General features: G+C 34.2%; 1 protein-coding gene across 1 annotated transcript in view; it reads left to right on the forward strand.

Annotated features, from left to right (window-relative positions):
- CCDC102B (coiled-coil domain containing 102B) overlaps positions 1-15,864 on the forward strand; it is a 197,103-nt gene extending 181,239 nt beyond the window's left edge. Inside the window, exons 12-13 of the mRNA XM_042911020.1 lie at positions 3,401-3,610; positions 15,137-15,864. Coding sequence (XP_042766954.1) covers positions 3,401-3,610; positions 15,137-15,175 — 249 coding nt within the window. The 3' untranslated portion in view covers positions 15,176-15,864. The remainder of the gene's footprint in view (positions 1-3,400; positions 3,611-15,136) is intronic.
- Positions 15,865-16,087: the final 223 nt, after the last annotated feature.

The following is a 16,087-nucleotide window of genomic DNA, read 5'->3' on the forward strand; positions in this document are numbered from 1 at the left end:
ACTAAAATATTTTAAGATGTTCTCTTGATCAGTAGAAGCAAATCAATGGAATTGCATTCAATTTGGTGATTCTTGGAATTGCGTACCATAAATCTGAGGGCTTAAAATAGTACCTGATGTTTATTTTGTCTTTTTAACTTGCATTTAGTTGAATGGCTTTTAATGTGGTAGATTTTCATATGATTCTTGGAAAAGAATAATTTGATAAGAAAAAATTGTGTGAAATGAAAACAGAAATAAAACTTCTTATAATATCAGGCACCTGGGTGGCTCAGTCGCTTAAGCTTCCGACTTTGGCTCAGGTCATGATCTTGAAGTCTGCGAGTTTTGAGCCCTGCATTGGGCTCTGTGTTGACAGCTCAGAGCTTGGAGCCTGCTTCCGATTCTGTGTCTCCCTCTCTCTCTGCCCCTCTCCCGCTCACACTCTGTCTCTCTCAAAAATAAAGAAATGTTTAAAACAAATTTTAAACTGCTTATAATATTTGTGATGTTCCAATTTCCACATAACCTTTACTTTTTTGCTGTGTCTTGTATACATAAATTTATCATATAATCACACTGTGTTAATAGGCTGCAAATAACAAATAATCAGACGTGATTATTTAAGATTTGTTGTTATGACTGGTAAAATCATTCCTTTATTTTTTTTAAAGATTTAGAGTTTATTCAATCAAACAATCTATTACTTTTTTAAAACCTTAGTTCTATCTGCTACCTGTTATTAGTAATAAAATGGACTTCATCAATTTCTTTTAAATGCCTACAGTTTCATAATACCCTGACATACCATCATATTATATATCCCCTTGGCCAAAATATATATTTGTTCCCCAAATTAATTTTTCTTTAAAAATTTTTTTTTTTTTATTTTTATTTATTTACTTTGAGAGAGAGAGAGAAAGCATGAGTCAGGGAGGGGCAGAGAGAGAGGGAGAGAGAGAATCTCAGGTATGGATCCCAAGCTCTACACTGTAAGCATGGAGGCTTGAACCCACAAACCATGAGATCATGACCTGAGCTGAAGTTGGGTGCTTAACCAACTGAGCCATTCAGGCACCCCTAAGATTAATTTTCATCACTAAGTTAATGATTTTTTCTTACAGCTTTATTATTTTAATTCTCATAAGTGACATGATGATAGTCAAAAAGTTTAAGCATGAACCTTAATAATTAAAGAAATGTCATATTGGTAATTGGATTTTGAAATACTGTTTTCACCTTAAATCCCCCAATAGATACTCCACATGTTTAACCACATTGTCTAAAATTTGGTCCCTTAGTTTATGATATTTAGTTGATACACAAGGTCCAGTCTCAAGAATGTAATTTTTGTTTCCTGTTTTTTAGAAGCCAGAACATCTCTTTGATTTGGGAACAGACTATTTTCTATAATAATGGTATAATTATGTGTATATGAAAAAGGGTGTTTTAGAAATTTTTTAATGCAAATTCATTTCCAAAGATATTTTTGAAGTCTAACATTTTCCTTAAGTTGATCTCTCTTTTAGAATTTAAAATGTCATGAAAAATACTTTATAATATTATAATACTAATCAGTACTTTGCAATCAAGCCGTTTAAAACTATGTAAAAATGAATAATTTCCAATTTCTATCCTTAACAGTTTAAAAATGTCTCACATTTTAATCATGTTACATAGTTTACAAGGCATTTCAAATAACTGATTTCATTCAGCCCTTATAATTCCATGGATTTGGTGGGTCTGGTGTTCTCATCCGAATTTTATTTTTAAAAAGGAACAAAAAGAGGAAACGTTTTATTGAGAATCAGCCAAAAAATGATAAGTGACAGAATCAGGACTAGGTTCTACTTGTTCTTCTACTGTGAAGTGTGGCTTCACCATACAGATGTATACCATAAAATTACTTTGACGTTTGGATATACATATGCTCAAATTATGAGAGAAATACGTATATAATTATTTCCCCCAAATTATATGGCCACAGTGTTTTTTCTCTAAGTAGAACATTGCTATACAAAGTGTTTTCCTGTCAATTTAATTAATTTTACTTCTCACAGACCCTGTTACATTAGAGAATAAATTGTCCACATGGGGAGATTAAGTTGCCTGACCGAATTTACCCACAGAATAAATGGTGAAGTCAAGATTAGAATTCAGAGCTCAGGATTAGAATTTAGAACTAAAAAAGCTACTAATCATTTCTACTTACAACATCCAGAACAAGAAAAAAAAATAATCATAGCAGGCAATTATAATTTAATGTCATTATAATAACGAGCAAATATTTAAACATAATGAAACTGAATAAAATAAACACGTTTGATATTGCCTCTTTAAAATCTAAATAGAAAAATATTAAAACAACAAAAACTGACCAAGGGAGAGAGACATTAAAATTACCCTAAGTTCAATAAATCAAAACTCCTAGAGGTGGGTTCTTGTTCACCAGTAATTACCAACAACTCCCTAAGGCAATCTCATGTGCAGCCGTGGTTGAGAATCATGGGACAGAATTGGAAGTGAGCAGACTTTGTCCCTAAGGGGCCAGATAGTAAATAATCTAGGCTTTGCTGGTCATACAGCCTCTGTCTCAACAGTTCAACTCTGCCATTGTTAGTGTGACAATAATCATAAGCAATATGTCAATGAATGAACATGACTGCATTCCAATACAACTTTATTTTTGACACTGAAATTTGAATTTTGTATAATGTCAGTGTGCCTGAAGTAGTATTCTTTTTTAATTGTTTTCAACTATAAAAAAATGAAAAACTACTATTATCATGGGGTATACTAAAAGAGATGGGTCAGATGTGGCCCCCTGGCCATGGTTGTCAACCTCCAATTCTCTGGAAATCCAATTAGCCACTCACTCATGTGTGCTTGACTATATTTTATAGTACTTTAATTATGGATTATACTATTTTGTTTCACTCGCTTGTCTTTGTCCTCAGTGACTAGTATAATATGTGGAACTTGAAAGGTATGGTAAATAAATAAATAAAGGTAGAGTAAATAAATAATAAGTGAAGGAATACATGCACTATATCCATCCAACCAAAATTACCCAAGAAATTATTTCGTGCCTTCCCAATGGATAATTTTCATCATTTAAGTGGAGATGATCGCCAGAATATTATCGTTTTTCATTTGACATATTTATTTGACAAATATGGTCTGTGCGATTATAGAAATAGTCTCATGAACCAAGAGGAAGACTGCATTTATCTAGGGCATGGCCTGGTCTTAGGATCTTCGTGTTGTTCACAACTTTTCAGACAAATACAGTATTCTTTTTAAAAATTATATAAATCTATGTGTCTGTGAACCTTTCTTAGTGGGAGCTTGTTTGCTGGGTGCCTTGCCTTTTGATAATTACAAATGCTACATGTTGCTTCTTTGTGTTTTCTGTATTTAGCTAGAGAGATTGCAAGCTGAAAATATCTTGGAGCGGGACAAGAGGGAAATACTTGAAACAGAAAAACAAGGGCTGGAAAGAGAAAATAGAAGGCTAAAGGCCCAAGTGGAAGAAATGGAAGAGCTTCTGGAGAGGAGAAATGTATTAAGTGCAAACTCTCCAGGTCCTGACTTCAAGACCTCACAAATTGAACTGCAGGAAAAAATCAAGGTATCGGGGTATCGGGGTTTCTTGGAAGCAAATGTTCTCACTCACTGTAAGTTGCCTCCCTCACGCTGCCTTAACTTTTACCCACCTCCAAGTCTGAATATTTCCTTTGTACTATTTAACATCTAATGCTTGCTCTTTTTCTCATTGCAAGTAGAATAATGTTGTTCATGCATATGGAAACAGTGTAACAGATTTTGTATGAAAATGTTACACTATTAGGGTGCCTGGGTGGCTCAGTCGGTTAACCATCTGACTTCGGCTCAGGTAATGATCTCACGGTTTGTGAGTTCGAGCCCCGCATCAGGCTCTGTGCTGTCAGTTCAGAGCCTGCAGCTTGCTTTGGATTCTGTGTCTCCCTCTCTCTCTGTCCCTCTTCCACTCTTGCTTTGTCTCTCTCTCTGTCTCCCAAGAAAATGAATAAATGTTAAAAAAAATAAAAAATAAATAAAATATTAAAAAAAAGAAAATGTTACACTATGACAAATCCAACACTTTCAAGCTTTTCCAAAAGGAAGAGAAAATGAAAGGATGGACCTTTGTATTTTTCATTTCCTTTTACAGTTTTGCCCCAGTGTTTTTCAAGCAATTGATCTTATTTTTAAGTAAGTCTATTTCTCCGTTAGTTTGAACAACTGTGTAATAGGCATTTGTCAGTAACTTTTGTAAGGATCTGCATAAACGTTTCAATTTAGTTTCAATTCCGTTTACTCTTCTCTGGTTCTTTTTTAGTCTCAGAAAAATTGTTTTTGAGTCAATACAATGCATCATGTTTCAAATAGCTTTTGTAGCCTATAACATAAATGTTAAAACTAGATTTAAATTCAAAATCTGGCTTTGAGAAATTTAGGTTGTCTTGGAATTATTTTATCCTAAAGTCAGTAGACATAATTACTGCTATAAATGGGATTGCTTTAAAATAAACTGTTTTTAGATTTTAAAAATAATCTCTTAATGGCAGTTGCAATTCGTGTGTTTTAGTGTCAACATGCTGCAAAACATTTACATCTTGTTTCTATTTCTTCCACTAAAGTACATATAGTATCTTTTTTTATTTAAAAAAATTGTTAATGTTTTATTTATTTTTGAGACAGAGAGAGACAGAGCATGAGCAGGGGAGGGGCAGAGAGAGAGGGAGACACAGAATCCGAAGCAGGCTCCAGGCTCTGAGCTGTCAGCACAGAGCCCGATATGGGGCTTGAACTCACGAACCGCGAGATCATGACCTGAGCCGAAGTCGGCCGCTTAATGGACGGAGCCACCCAGGTGCCCCTAGTACATATAGTATCTTAATGCACTCTTCTGTCTTTTCATTCCGTTTCTTTACCAGTGAATTAAAAGTGAGCTTGCTAAGCTCCTATCTTTTAGTTATATAAGTAGTTCATACTCATATGAGCTCTACAAGCTAAAGATGGCCAGAAAAGTTGAATTCCATTTCACCTTTCCTTATTTCTTGTGATTCTAGAGATGAATTGCAGATACAAGATTCAGTTGCATTAGTGGTTTGGGACTAGCAAGCGCAAATATCCATTTTGTCACAGCACAATGTTGTATGACACCAGCCTTGATAGTGGTTCCGATGTACAGAACATCTGTAGAGATGTTTTTATGGGTTTCTACTTGTGGAAACACAGAAGTACTTCACTTATGAAACAAGTTTGATCATCAAAATACCTGGGCATGTTTGACTCCCCTGAACTAACAAGCGTTTATATTAGACTCTGTGGGTGATGTGAAGACGAACAAATCATTATCCCTGCCCAGAATGGGCTTAAAGTCTATATAAATACATAAATCATTATCAACAGGACATCATGTTGATTGCTAAGAAGAAAGCAGAATGGGAATACAGGCGAAGTAATTAATCCTATTTCATTTTGATTCCTATGTGGTTACCTCAAAATGTTATAACATAAAGTATGTCACTTAGGAAATACGAGAGTTGATTGGGGCTGTTTGGAACTGGCATTGGTATACACCATTGGTATAGATATTGCTATATATGATTGGTATATACCAATCGGCGTGTCCTGTCAACAGGGCACAGAGTCCGTCCCTGGGGTCTTTGAGACAAGTGCGGTTCTTCACTTAGAACTAAACACAACTTGGAAACTGAGAAGATTCTGAAAGGCCTAACCAACCCAGTGGGTGTGTTCATCCATCAGAAAACTATTCCTCAAGTATATATTATCTTGACAACCAGGAAGAGGTGCTGGTGATTCTTACTCTTCCTTAAGAATTCAGACTCCCTACATGAACCAAAATAATTATCATAGAACAGCTGCAGGTCAAAATCCTTGGTGCCACAGAGATCCCCACTGGGATCAAGGTTGTGTCCCCAAATGCCAAACGGATCAAAGCTGCATATAGAACATGCCTAAGTCCAGAGAATAGTGCAGATTTTATTATAACATGAAACTAAATTGTAATTTTAATATTATTTTAATAAACCTAATTTATATGTATATAAACTATGCATGTAAGTTCCATATAGGAGTATCATGTGTATATACGTATATAATTATCGTATAGAAGTAACATATATCTATGTGGATATAAATACTGTATATGAGGGAGATAGTGGAAATAAGTGTTGGCATGTAAGTGATAAAACAGTAACCACTCAGTTATCAGTCTCTAAAAGAGGTGTAAGTTCTCTTACCACATTATATTTATATCTATTGCATTTAACAAATGTCTGTGACAGACACAAACTACCTGGTATTCATGGAAATCTCCATATCGATAAATTGTGTTAATTTCTTGAACTGTAACATTCTCATTGTTTGATGATTTTTTTATATAAATCCTTATTATACAAGAGGGGAAGAATTTTGCATATATATTTGAAATATATAGAGTGCTATATTTTGCATACATTTTTGCATATTTCGGCTTCAGTATTACAGGGAATAGATTTTTAAAGAAAACATCTTTTAATTTTAAATTGCACTGTTAATTTAAAGACAAAGATTCTCCTTAACACAGATGATCTCATCACATGAATGTCCATATTGTGGTTGTTTTCATGTCCTATGTTAAGGCTACGTGTGCATCATTTTTTTACAATTAAAAAACAAAAACAGCAGCACACCTGAATTTTTAATGAATACATTGCAAAATTACTAATCAATATGATATATGAGAGATGGGACCATGCCTACGAGAGACACAGAGAGAAGTAAGTTTCAAGACAACCCATAAATCGTGAGGTTAAGAAAATAACATCTTCAGGGCTTGGGGAAAAGAAAAAGAAAAACTTGAAGGACTTCACCAAATCTAATCTCTTTTTGAGCTTTTACTTCCACCTCTCTTCCTCCCTTTGTTCGTTTCCAGGAACTTTTAGGAGGACAGAGAGGACAGGAGAGAAGAGAGGACAAGAGAAGACAAATGAGGGAAAAAGAAGGGAAAAGTGGGATTTGTGCCAACTATAAAGTGAGAGGACATAACAGAATAACCAAAATGGGAGCAAACACATATAGGCTAATATTTATCAAAATATGTCCTGATTTTGCTGTAATGGAGAAAAGTAGAGTTGTAATTCCCAACCATTTTTCTAAAAATGATACCTTTAAATGCTCGTTTGCTTTACCTACTTTATTCAGTGACAGGGAGTTTTGTACTTGGAAAGCCTTGATTCGGTAGATATGCAGTGTTTGCATTCTCCATTCCAAATAACACGTTTTGAAGTGAAAAGTTATTGGAAAAAGTGGTCAGTATTCTATGGGGTAAAGCCCCATGAACTAGTCAACATGCCTTTTGTGGAGCTTTTTGGAGGCTTGTTTTCTTAAATCATTCTGGCAACTGAGTCTTCCTTCAGGTCACACGGTGGGTCATTTTCAGAAAGCTAATGTGACAGAGTGGTAATTGATGTGTCTCAGGAAAATGATGAATTAATCTAAGAGTAGAAAGGCCATCAAAGTCAATTCCTAATGAATTTACATTACTGACAGTGTCCATTTCTTGAATAGGAATGACGTTATTTTGCTTAGTAACTTTATCCTCAGAAATGTTTTATTTTCACTCAGAGGTTTATCAGGCAAACCTATGGCTTTGTTAACTTCTTCACTCATTATTTGTCTTTTAAAACCTTCATTGCTCATACAATTATTGAATGATTTAAGAATAAATATATCTGTTCTTATGCTGTTGTAAAATAATAATTTTAAATATAAAATAACATAATTTGATGTTATTAGACAGGGTTATTTCACCTTTTTCTTTAACCATTCTTACATAGCTTTGCTTTCTGTGGTACACTAGAAATTTTAATTTTTAATACAGTGATTAGTGAAAATTTATATTACTGTAGAGACTTTAGAGATATGGAAAATTTTAACCCTTTCTTATGTGAAATATATTTTGGTATATAAAAATGAAAATAATTCATTTTGAAGAATGTCTTAGTTGTAGCAAAACACTGATCTACACATGAGTGTCTTTCATGAATTGATAATTCAGTGATTTCATAAAACTTAGAAACACATCTGTGATTTTGTATACATTTTAGCAAAAGTGAATTAGATTGTGTGGGTTGACCAGAACAATGTTCTTTTCTCCAAGAATTTCTGAAGTTATCAGAGACAGACGCTTAAGTACCATTTGTTAATGTCATAAAGAGGTATCTAGTGAAATTTCACACTGAATTAAAATAAATCAATATACTACAAAAGAGGGTGGCATTTTCTCTAATATAATGACTGCCCTCACTCACCCTGAAATACTCACATGCATTCATGCATTCAAACGCACATGTAAATGCAGACAATGAATTGATTTTTATAAATAAACTCAAAAGTAAAAGTTTTATTTTTTGTTGTTTTGTGATTATTCACTGGAGAAAAGATACACAAATAAGATTTTGTACATATGAAGCATTATTTCTAGGAATATATTAAAACTGGGTGGGGTTTCACTTTTTCTTATAAAAAAACAAATGCTGTCATAGATTATTAAATTAAAATTATGAATAGTAAATCCCAACCCATCCTAGTGTTTGCCACAACTTGATAAAGGTGTGGCAAATGAATAAATAAATAAACATATGTTCCATCTCCATTAAATTCCATTGTATATTTTGATTTATCTTTAATTCTTATACTCTCTTTTTTATTCTGTGTTAGAGGGCAATGAGGTCTATAAGATTGTTGCAGGCTTATAATATCCTTTAAAATTTGCTTCATGTATACCAGATCAATGATATTTTACCCCACAGCCAATTAAAACCAAGATGTAAATTTTGACACTTTAGGTCACTTATATTTTCTAGATTTAGAACTTCATGAAATTTTATAATATAAATTGTGACATTCAGATATGAAATTATATCATTTTCTGTTGATATGCCTAGCATACTACTAATAATCCACTATATTATTACAAAATGATTGGCATTTCACATAGCTGTTATCAGTTGATTTATATTAGCTTGATTTAAAGCAGTGATAGGAAATAATATTTAGCTTCTTATTTAAAATGAAAAAAACACTATGTTTATAATATTTCCTTAAAACTAAAGCTAAAATCCAAATAAAAAAATAAAACTACAAGTTGAGGGGACAAACCTGTAGGCCTGAGACACTCACTATTTTGTTCTTTTTTTCTTTTCCTTTTTCTCAAAGTGAAGTTATGTTACATAAAATTCTCTCTTTTTTTTTTTTTTTGAACTCATGACCCTGGGATCAAGAACTGAGCTGAGTGAGATCAAGGGTCAGACGCTTAACTAACTGAGTCACCCAGGCACCTCCATAAAATTAGCCATTTTGAAGTGAATAACTTAGTGGCATTTAATGCATTCACAATATTGTACACCTACCACCTGTAACTGATTCCAACACATTTTCACCATCCTCAGGGGAAACCCAGTAAGCATTAGTAACTCCTTTTCCCCGCTCCCCAAATCTTCTGGCAACAGCAAGTCTGCGTTCTGTTTCTATGGATTTACCCATCTGGATATTTCATGGGATCATACAACATGTAACATTTTGTGTCTGGCTTCTTTAACATACATAAGATTTCAAGGTTCGTGTGTACATCAGTTCTTCATTCTCCTTTTTGGTCGCATAGTATTTGATTCCATGGAAATACAACAATTTGTTCATCCATTTATGTGCTGATGGACACCTGGGTTGTTTTCATCATTTGGCTCTTTTGAACAATGTTATTATAAACATGTGTGTACATCCATTTATTTGAGTACCTGTTTTCAATTATTTTAGGCATGTATCCAGGAGTAGAATTTCAGGGTCATATGGTAGTTCCGTATTTAATGCTTGGAGGAATCAGCTCCCCACAGTGGCTTAGCCATGACATTCCTGTCACAGTGTATGAGAGTTCCGAGCTCTCCGTAACCTCAGAAACATTGGTTTTGGTTTTGTCTTTTTAAAATTACACTCATGCAAATGGCTGTGTAGTGTGGTATCTTATGGTGGTTTTGCTTTGCATTTCCCTCACGATTAATGATGTTAAAAATCTTTCTATGTGCTTCTGTATCCTTTTTGGAGAAATGTCTGTTCAAATTCTTTGCCTCTCCCCCCCACCGTCCCCTTTTTTAAACATAAGGTTGTTTCCCTTTCTGTTGCTGAGTTGTAAGAGTTCTCTATGTATTCTGGATATTAAACCCTTATCAGATATATGATTTCCCAACACTTTGTACCATTTAGGTTGTCTTTTCACTTTCTTGGGAATGTCTTCTGATGTACGAAGTTTTTAATTTTGATAAAATCCAATGCATCTAGTTTTCTTTTGCTGTTTGTGCTTTTAAAGTTTCATTTCTAAGAATCCATTGCTAAATCCAAGGCATGAAGATTTAGCCCCTATGTTTTCTTCTAAGACTTTTATTTTTGTGTATGGTGTAAGAAAGTGACAATAAATTGTATTTATAAATTTTTAAGACAGTTAAAAGTAAAAAACAATAAAATAAAAAACTGAAGAATAAAAAAAGACTTTCATAGTTTTACCTGTTTTCAGTTAATTTATATATATAGTATAAGATAGGAATCCAACTGCATAATTTGGCACATGAATCAGTTGCTCCCACACTATTTATTGAAGAAACTTTTTGTCTCCTAGTGAATGGTGCTCGCACCTTTGTTGCAAATCAGTAGTTTATAGAGCTATGGACTTACTTCTGGAGGCTCGATTTCATTCCGTTAGTTTACGTACTTACCATTATGCCAGTACCACATTCTTTTGATTGCTGTATCTTTGTAGTAAATTTTGAAATCGAGACATATGCTCCCCCAGCTTTGTTCTTCTTTTTCAATATAATTTTATTTATTTCGAGCCAATTAAAATTCCGTATGAATTTGAAGATCAGCTTTTCCATTTCTGCAAAAAATGCAGTTGGGTTTTTGGTAGGCTCTCCACTGAATCTGTAGCTGACTTTTGGGAATATTGAGATCTACTAAATATTTGTGTCCCTCCAAAGTTCATATGCTGAAACTTTATTGCAAATGTGATAAAATTTGGGGGTGTCGCTTTGGCAAGGTGAGTAGGTCTGAGAGCAGAGTCCTCATGAATGAATTAGTGCCTTTAAAACAAAGACTCCAAAGATCATCCACATTATTATCCAATGAAAGTGGTAACTGCTAAATGTGTGATTCAGTACGTCCATAACAGGAAACTAGGACCAGTGTTTAGAAAGAATAAAATTCTTATCCTGGTTCATACTCAATATTTTGACCAAATAATCCTCCTTGTGCTTTAGTTTCCTCATTTTTAAGAAAAGAATTTGGAGATTCTAGCTGAGATTCTTCCAGCACCAAAATTCCATTGTCTTATGTTTTCCAAAATTTAGCTACTAGGTTTAAATAAAGCACTAATTTGGGTTCATGAGGATAATGTAATATTTCTTTAGAATTTCAGTTTATTTTCACAAAAATAGCTGTTGGCTCCTGATCCAGCTTAGTGTACTCTTTCCACTTGCTGGATTTATTTCTTTTTAATTCACACAGTTAAATTTAATATGTTTGTTGACATAATTGAGAGAATTTTCATTTCTTATTTCTCTTCCACTGCCCATCACTTTGTGTTTCCCTATCATTTTATTGTGCTTAATTTAATGGTATTTAAATTCCCACAGCATTTGGCAGCCTTTCTAATTCTCTTTAAATTCTAGGAAAACAGAAGACAGGAAGCATCAGTATATCAGTAACTAACAAAAATCATCTCTTTGCTTTTTAACCAACTTTAATTCTCCATTACATACTTCCTTCTGTGTGTGTGTGTGTGTGTGTGTGTGTGTGTGTGTGTAAAGGTGGTTCTATTTTAGTGTAAAGTGAATAGAAAGTCAAGAAAGAATAATTGCAAATTACATTCATATTTCACATTCAGCTCCTTTTCTAGCATTCTGAAATCATGTTATGCCATGTACGTTCAGTTAAATTCACATGGTGGAGAGAAGGAATTTAAAAGTAAACTAGATGTTCTTGTCTCCTAAATCAATGTTTCTTGAACAATTGAATCATGGTCCTACTGTACCAGATAGGGTGCTTTCTGAAAATAAAAATTCTGAATTAATAGGCATGCAACTTGACAAGTAGAAATGTATATATTTTTTAAAGAGTAATTAGGTGTCCACTGATGAATGGATAAGGAAGATGTGCTGTAGACACACACACACACACACACACACACACACACAATGGGATATTACTCAGCCACCAAAAGGAATGAAATTTTCGGGCACTTGGGTGGCTCGGTTGGTTAAGTATCCAACTCTGGATTTCAGCTCAGATCATGATCTCATTGTTTGTGGAATCGAGTCCCACATGGGGTTCTGCGGTGACAGCATGGAGCTTGCTTGGGATTCTCTCTCCCCCTCTCTCTCTCTCTGCCCCTTCCCTGCTCTCATGCATGTGCTCGCTCTCTCTCAAAATAAATAAATAAACATTTAAAAAAGAATAAAATCTTGCCATTTGCAATGACATGGATGGAGGTAGAGAGCATTATGCTAAATGCAATAAATCCGTCAGAGAAAGACAAATACCATATGATTTCACTCATATGTGTAATTTAAGAAACAAAACAAATGAGCAAATGGGAAAAAAGAGAGGAAAACCAAGAAACAGACTGTTAACTACAGAGAACAAACTGATGGTTAACAGAAGGGAGGTGGGTGGGAGGACCAGTTAAGTTGATGATGGGGATTAAGGAGTGCAATTGTGACGAGCACTGGGTGCTGGACGGAAATGTTGAATCACTATATTATACACCTGAAACTAATTACATTGTAGGTTATCTAGGTGGAATTTTAATAAAAACTTTAAAAAATTGTTTTAACAGCGAAACAATAAATAAAAATAAAATGTTGATAGATTCAGCCAAAATCTCTTAAAAAAAGAAAAAGAAAGAAAGAAAGAAAGAAAGAAAGAAAGAAAGAAAGGAAGAAAGAAAGAAAGAAAAAGAAAAGAAAGAAAGAAAGAAAGAAAGAAAGAAAGAAAGAAAGAAAATAGCTAGGTGATTTTTATTTTCACTAAACTTGGAAATCTTTGAGTCAATAAAGAATGTTCCAAAAATATATTATACCTTTTGTAATAACTATAAATGACTTTAGGTTATTTCTGATTTGAAGTGTGTGTGTGTGTGTGTGTGTGTGTGTATAACTTTAGGGATTAAGGTAAATATCTTTTGTTAATGGTAATTTCAAATTACTTTCAAGGATGTTTTGTATACCTCATAGTTAAATAAATATCACAAATGAAATTTATTTTCTAATCTGCTCTAATGCTTGAAAACGTGGTTCTCTGCCCTGGAGGCAAGTTGGTGCCTGTTTTGGTGGCATGTCCTTGACAAAATGGAGAAGGGCAGGGAAATGTGAGAGGTCTTCTGTGCCAAGGTGAGGCAGGTGTGGGGAGAACGGTAGCATATGGAGAAATAATTAGCCGGCTGAGTCTGTATTACAAGAATAATTTTACCTTAAGCCAGTTAAAATTAATTATCCTACCTTAAGCCGGATAGAATTAATTCAATTTCTCCCAAAGAAACTGTTTATTTGGCATGATTTGGGCAGACGTAGCTAGAATGTTTTTTTACCCATATTAATGAGCATTTCATAATTAGAACTATGTCCTTTGGCTCAGTATACAAATAGGAAAAAAAGAGAAAATTGGGATTTACAAAATTTAAAAACCCAAATGTGTCCTTTTCTCCAGATAATTATCTGAGTTTTAATGTTTTCTAGTCTTTGTATTTGAATGAGTCACTGCTTATTAGCTTAGCTTGTACCATAGGAGGAATGCCTTTTTCATTCTTTTTATTAGATTTGTCTTATCTGCTTTTTGCTTATTAGCATGTAATGCACTTGAAGAAAAAAATCCATTTTAGTTTTTATTTTTAATGGTTGTAGAGGAAGTATCAGTGTATTTTTTTCAAAACTAGATTAAAAAGTATTCAGTTTTTTTCTGTGATTGGGCAATATGAATTTTCAGAAGGAGCAAACTATCCCATTACTTATTTCGCATATGTTCATAACATATAATTTACTGAGAACAGAAGAATATTAAGACATAATTTTATAAAGGGTGAAAGGTAATATCATCTATTATAGACAAAAAATCATTTAAGGTCACATAATATCTACTCTTTCATTTGTTTATGGATTGGTTCAACAAACATTTACTGAATACTCACAGTTTGGTTGTAGATATCAAAAAATAGACAAATAACAGAAAGGTATACAATATAAGGAATCGGATGACTTAGAAGGACTTGGGGGGCAAACTCCATGTTGGATGTACAGGAATGACCTCTGGTGGATTACCACAGAACAGGCCTGACTAAGGAATGAGTTCTCCACAGAAGGTGTCAGGAAGAGACAGAGTTCAATGACACGGTTTCATCGCTGCCTCCGTGATCACCTACCTTAGCTGTAAGCTGGGGATACAAGTCACCCTATGACTGCCAGCTCTATAATGTGTTGTTGGCATTCTTCCTCCTCTGAAATCAGCTCCAAATTTAGGTCTTACTTAAGCACATTTATTTTCCAGCATCTAAAGATTATCTGGAGCTCTAGCTACAAGAGCTTCAGGAAAATGTAGATGTTTAGCAATACAAGAGGGAAAACTGGAAGCAATCTGGAATAAATGTTGAGATAGCCAATCTATCTTTCAGACACAGTGTAGATGGGGTTTATAAAGGTGGCAAGACACACAGTGTAACAGCTGTCCTCATGAAGCCTACGGTCAAATCAAATAATCAACAAAGAAGTCTATAGTGGCGACTCTCTTAAACGCTGAAAGTAGATTCATGTCATCGCTTCTTCCTGGAAAATGATGATTCAGATTGAGTTCAGAAAAAAGAAATCATTACCTGGAGAGGAATGGTATTCCATATGAAGTAAACAAGTGCATGGGCTCATTTGCTTCTGGTGAAGTTTGGGGAAAACAAGTGAAATCTACTTGAAATCTACTAATTTTCTGAGATGAATCTAAGTGTGTGCAGTAGAAAAGACAAGTGGCTGTTGGGCAGAGATACTTGGAAGAAAGCTGAGGTTCTGAGATTCTAAAATCTGTGTCCACTCCCTCACAGGTCCCTGGTATGATGATGGAGCTCCAAGGCCCATTCTGAAGACTGCTGGTGGGCCTCTGGAGGAGATGTGCTCAGCAAAAGTCCATGTGCTGTGGAAATAGCGGGGAAGGCACAGATAAAGAAGTCATGGGATCTCCTAAATTAACTTTGTAGGTACTCCCCTCCAAGGATCTGGTGGTTATACTTAGTTTGTGTAGCTAACAGAATTGTCATGACCTTTCCTAGTTGCTTTATCCTTAGATCCTGTTGTTCCTTTCTGTCCAAATTTATTTGCACTGAGATTAAAGTACCTTTCTATGTTGTTTTAAGGACTTTATCCATCAATTCAGATTATTCCTGGAGTATGTTAATGATATAGTTTAGTTTCTTTAATTAAGGAGCCTGTTCTGAATTGTTATTTTGGAAGTTTTCTGTTAGCATCCGCAGCAAAATACTTGTTGATTACTTCTTTACCTAAGAATGGCTACAGTTTGCTCTGTATCTTTATCTCTTTGTGTTGCAAACATTGCACAGTATAATCAATGTTCACCTCACCACAGAAATAGAATTACTTTTATTGGTATACAACCTGAAAATGAATCTCCTCTTCAAGTCCAAAATGGACAGAATGATCCTTATATGTAAGAATATGTCCCACCATTGTATTTGCCTTATGGACACTATAGAAATGCATATATATTCTATATATATTACATATGCCTATTTTATATATATTTATATACATACACACACACACACACACACACACACACACACATACACAGTATATAAAACATTCATCCACCCCCATTACACAGACATGCAGAGCTACATATACATGAGAAAAGTTCAACAGTGTAGTAGGCCAATATTGACAAATCCAAGATGATAGAGACAATTAGGAAGTTCCTAAGTCATCTAATATCGGCAGATGTAAAATCTACACAAAAATCTTCACGTTGTCAAGGCAAA

This window comes from Panthera leo, chromosome D3, assembly GCF_018350215.1.
Source record: "Panthera leo isolate Ple1 chromosome D3, P.leo_Ple1_pat1.1, whole genome shotgun sequence".
NCBI classification, from domain to species: domain Eukaryota; kingdom Metazoa; phylum Chordata; class Mammalia; order Carnivora; family Felidae; genus Panthera; species Panthera leo.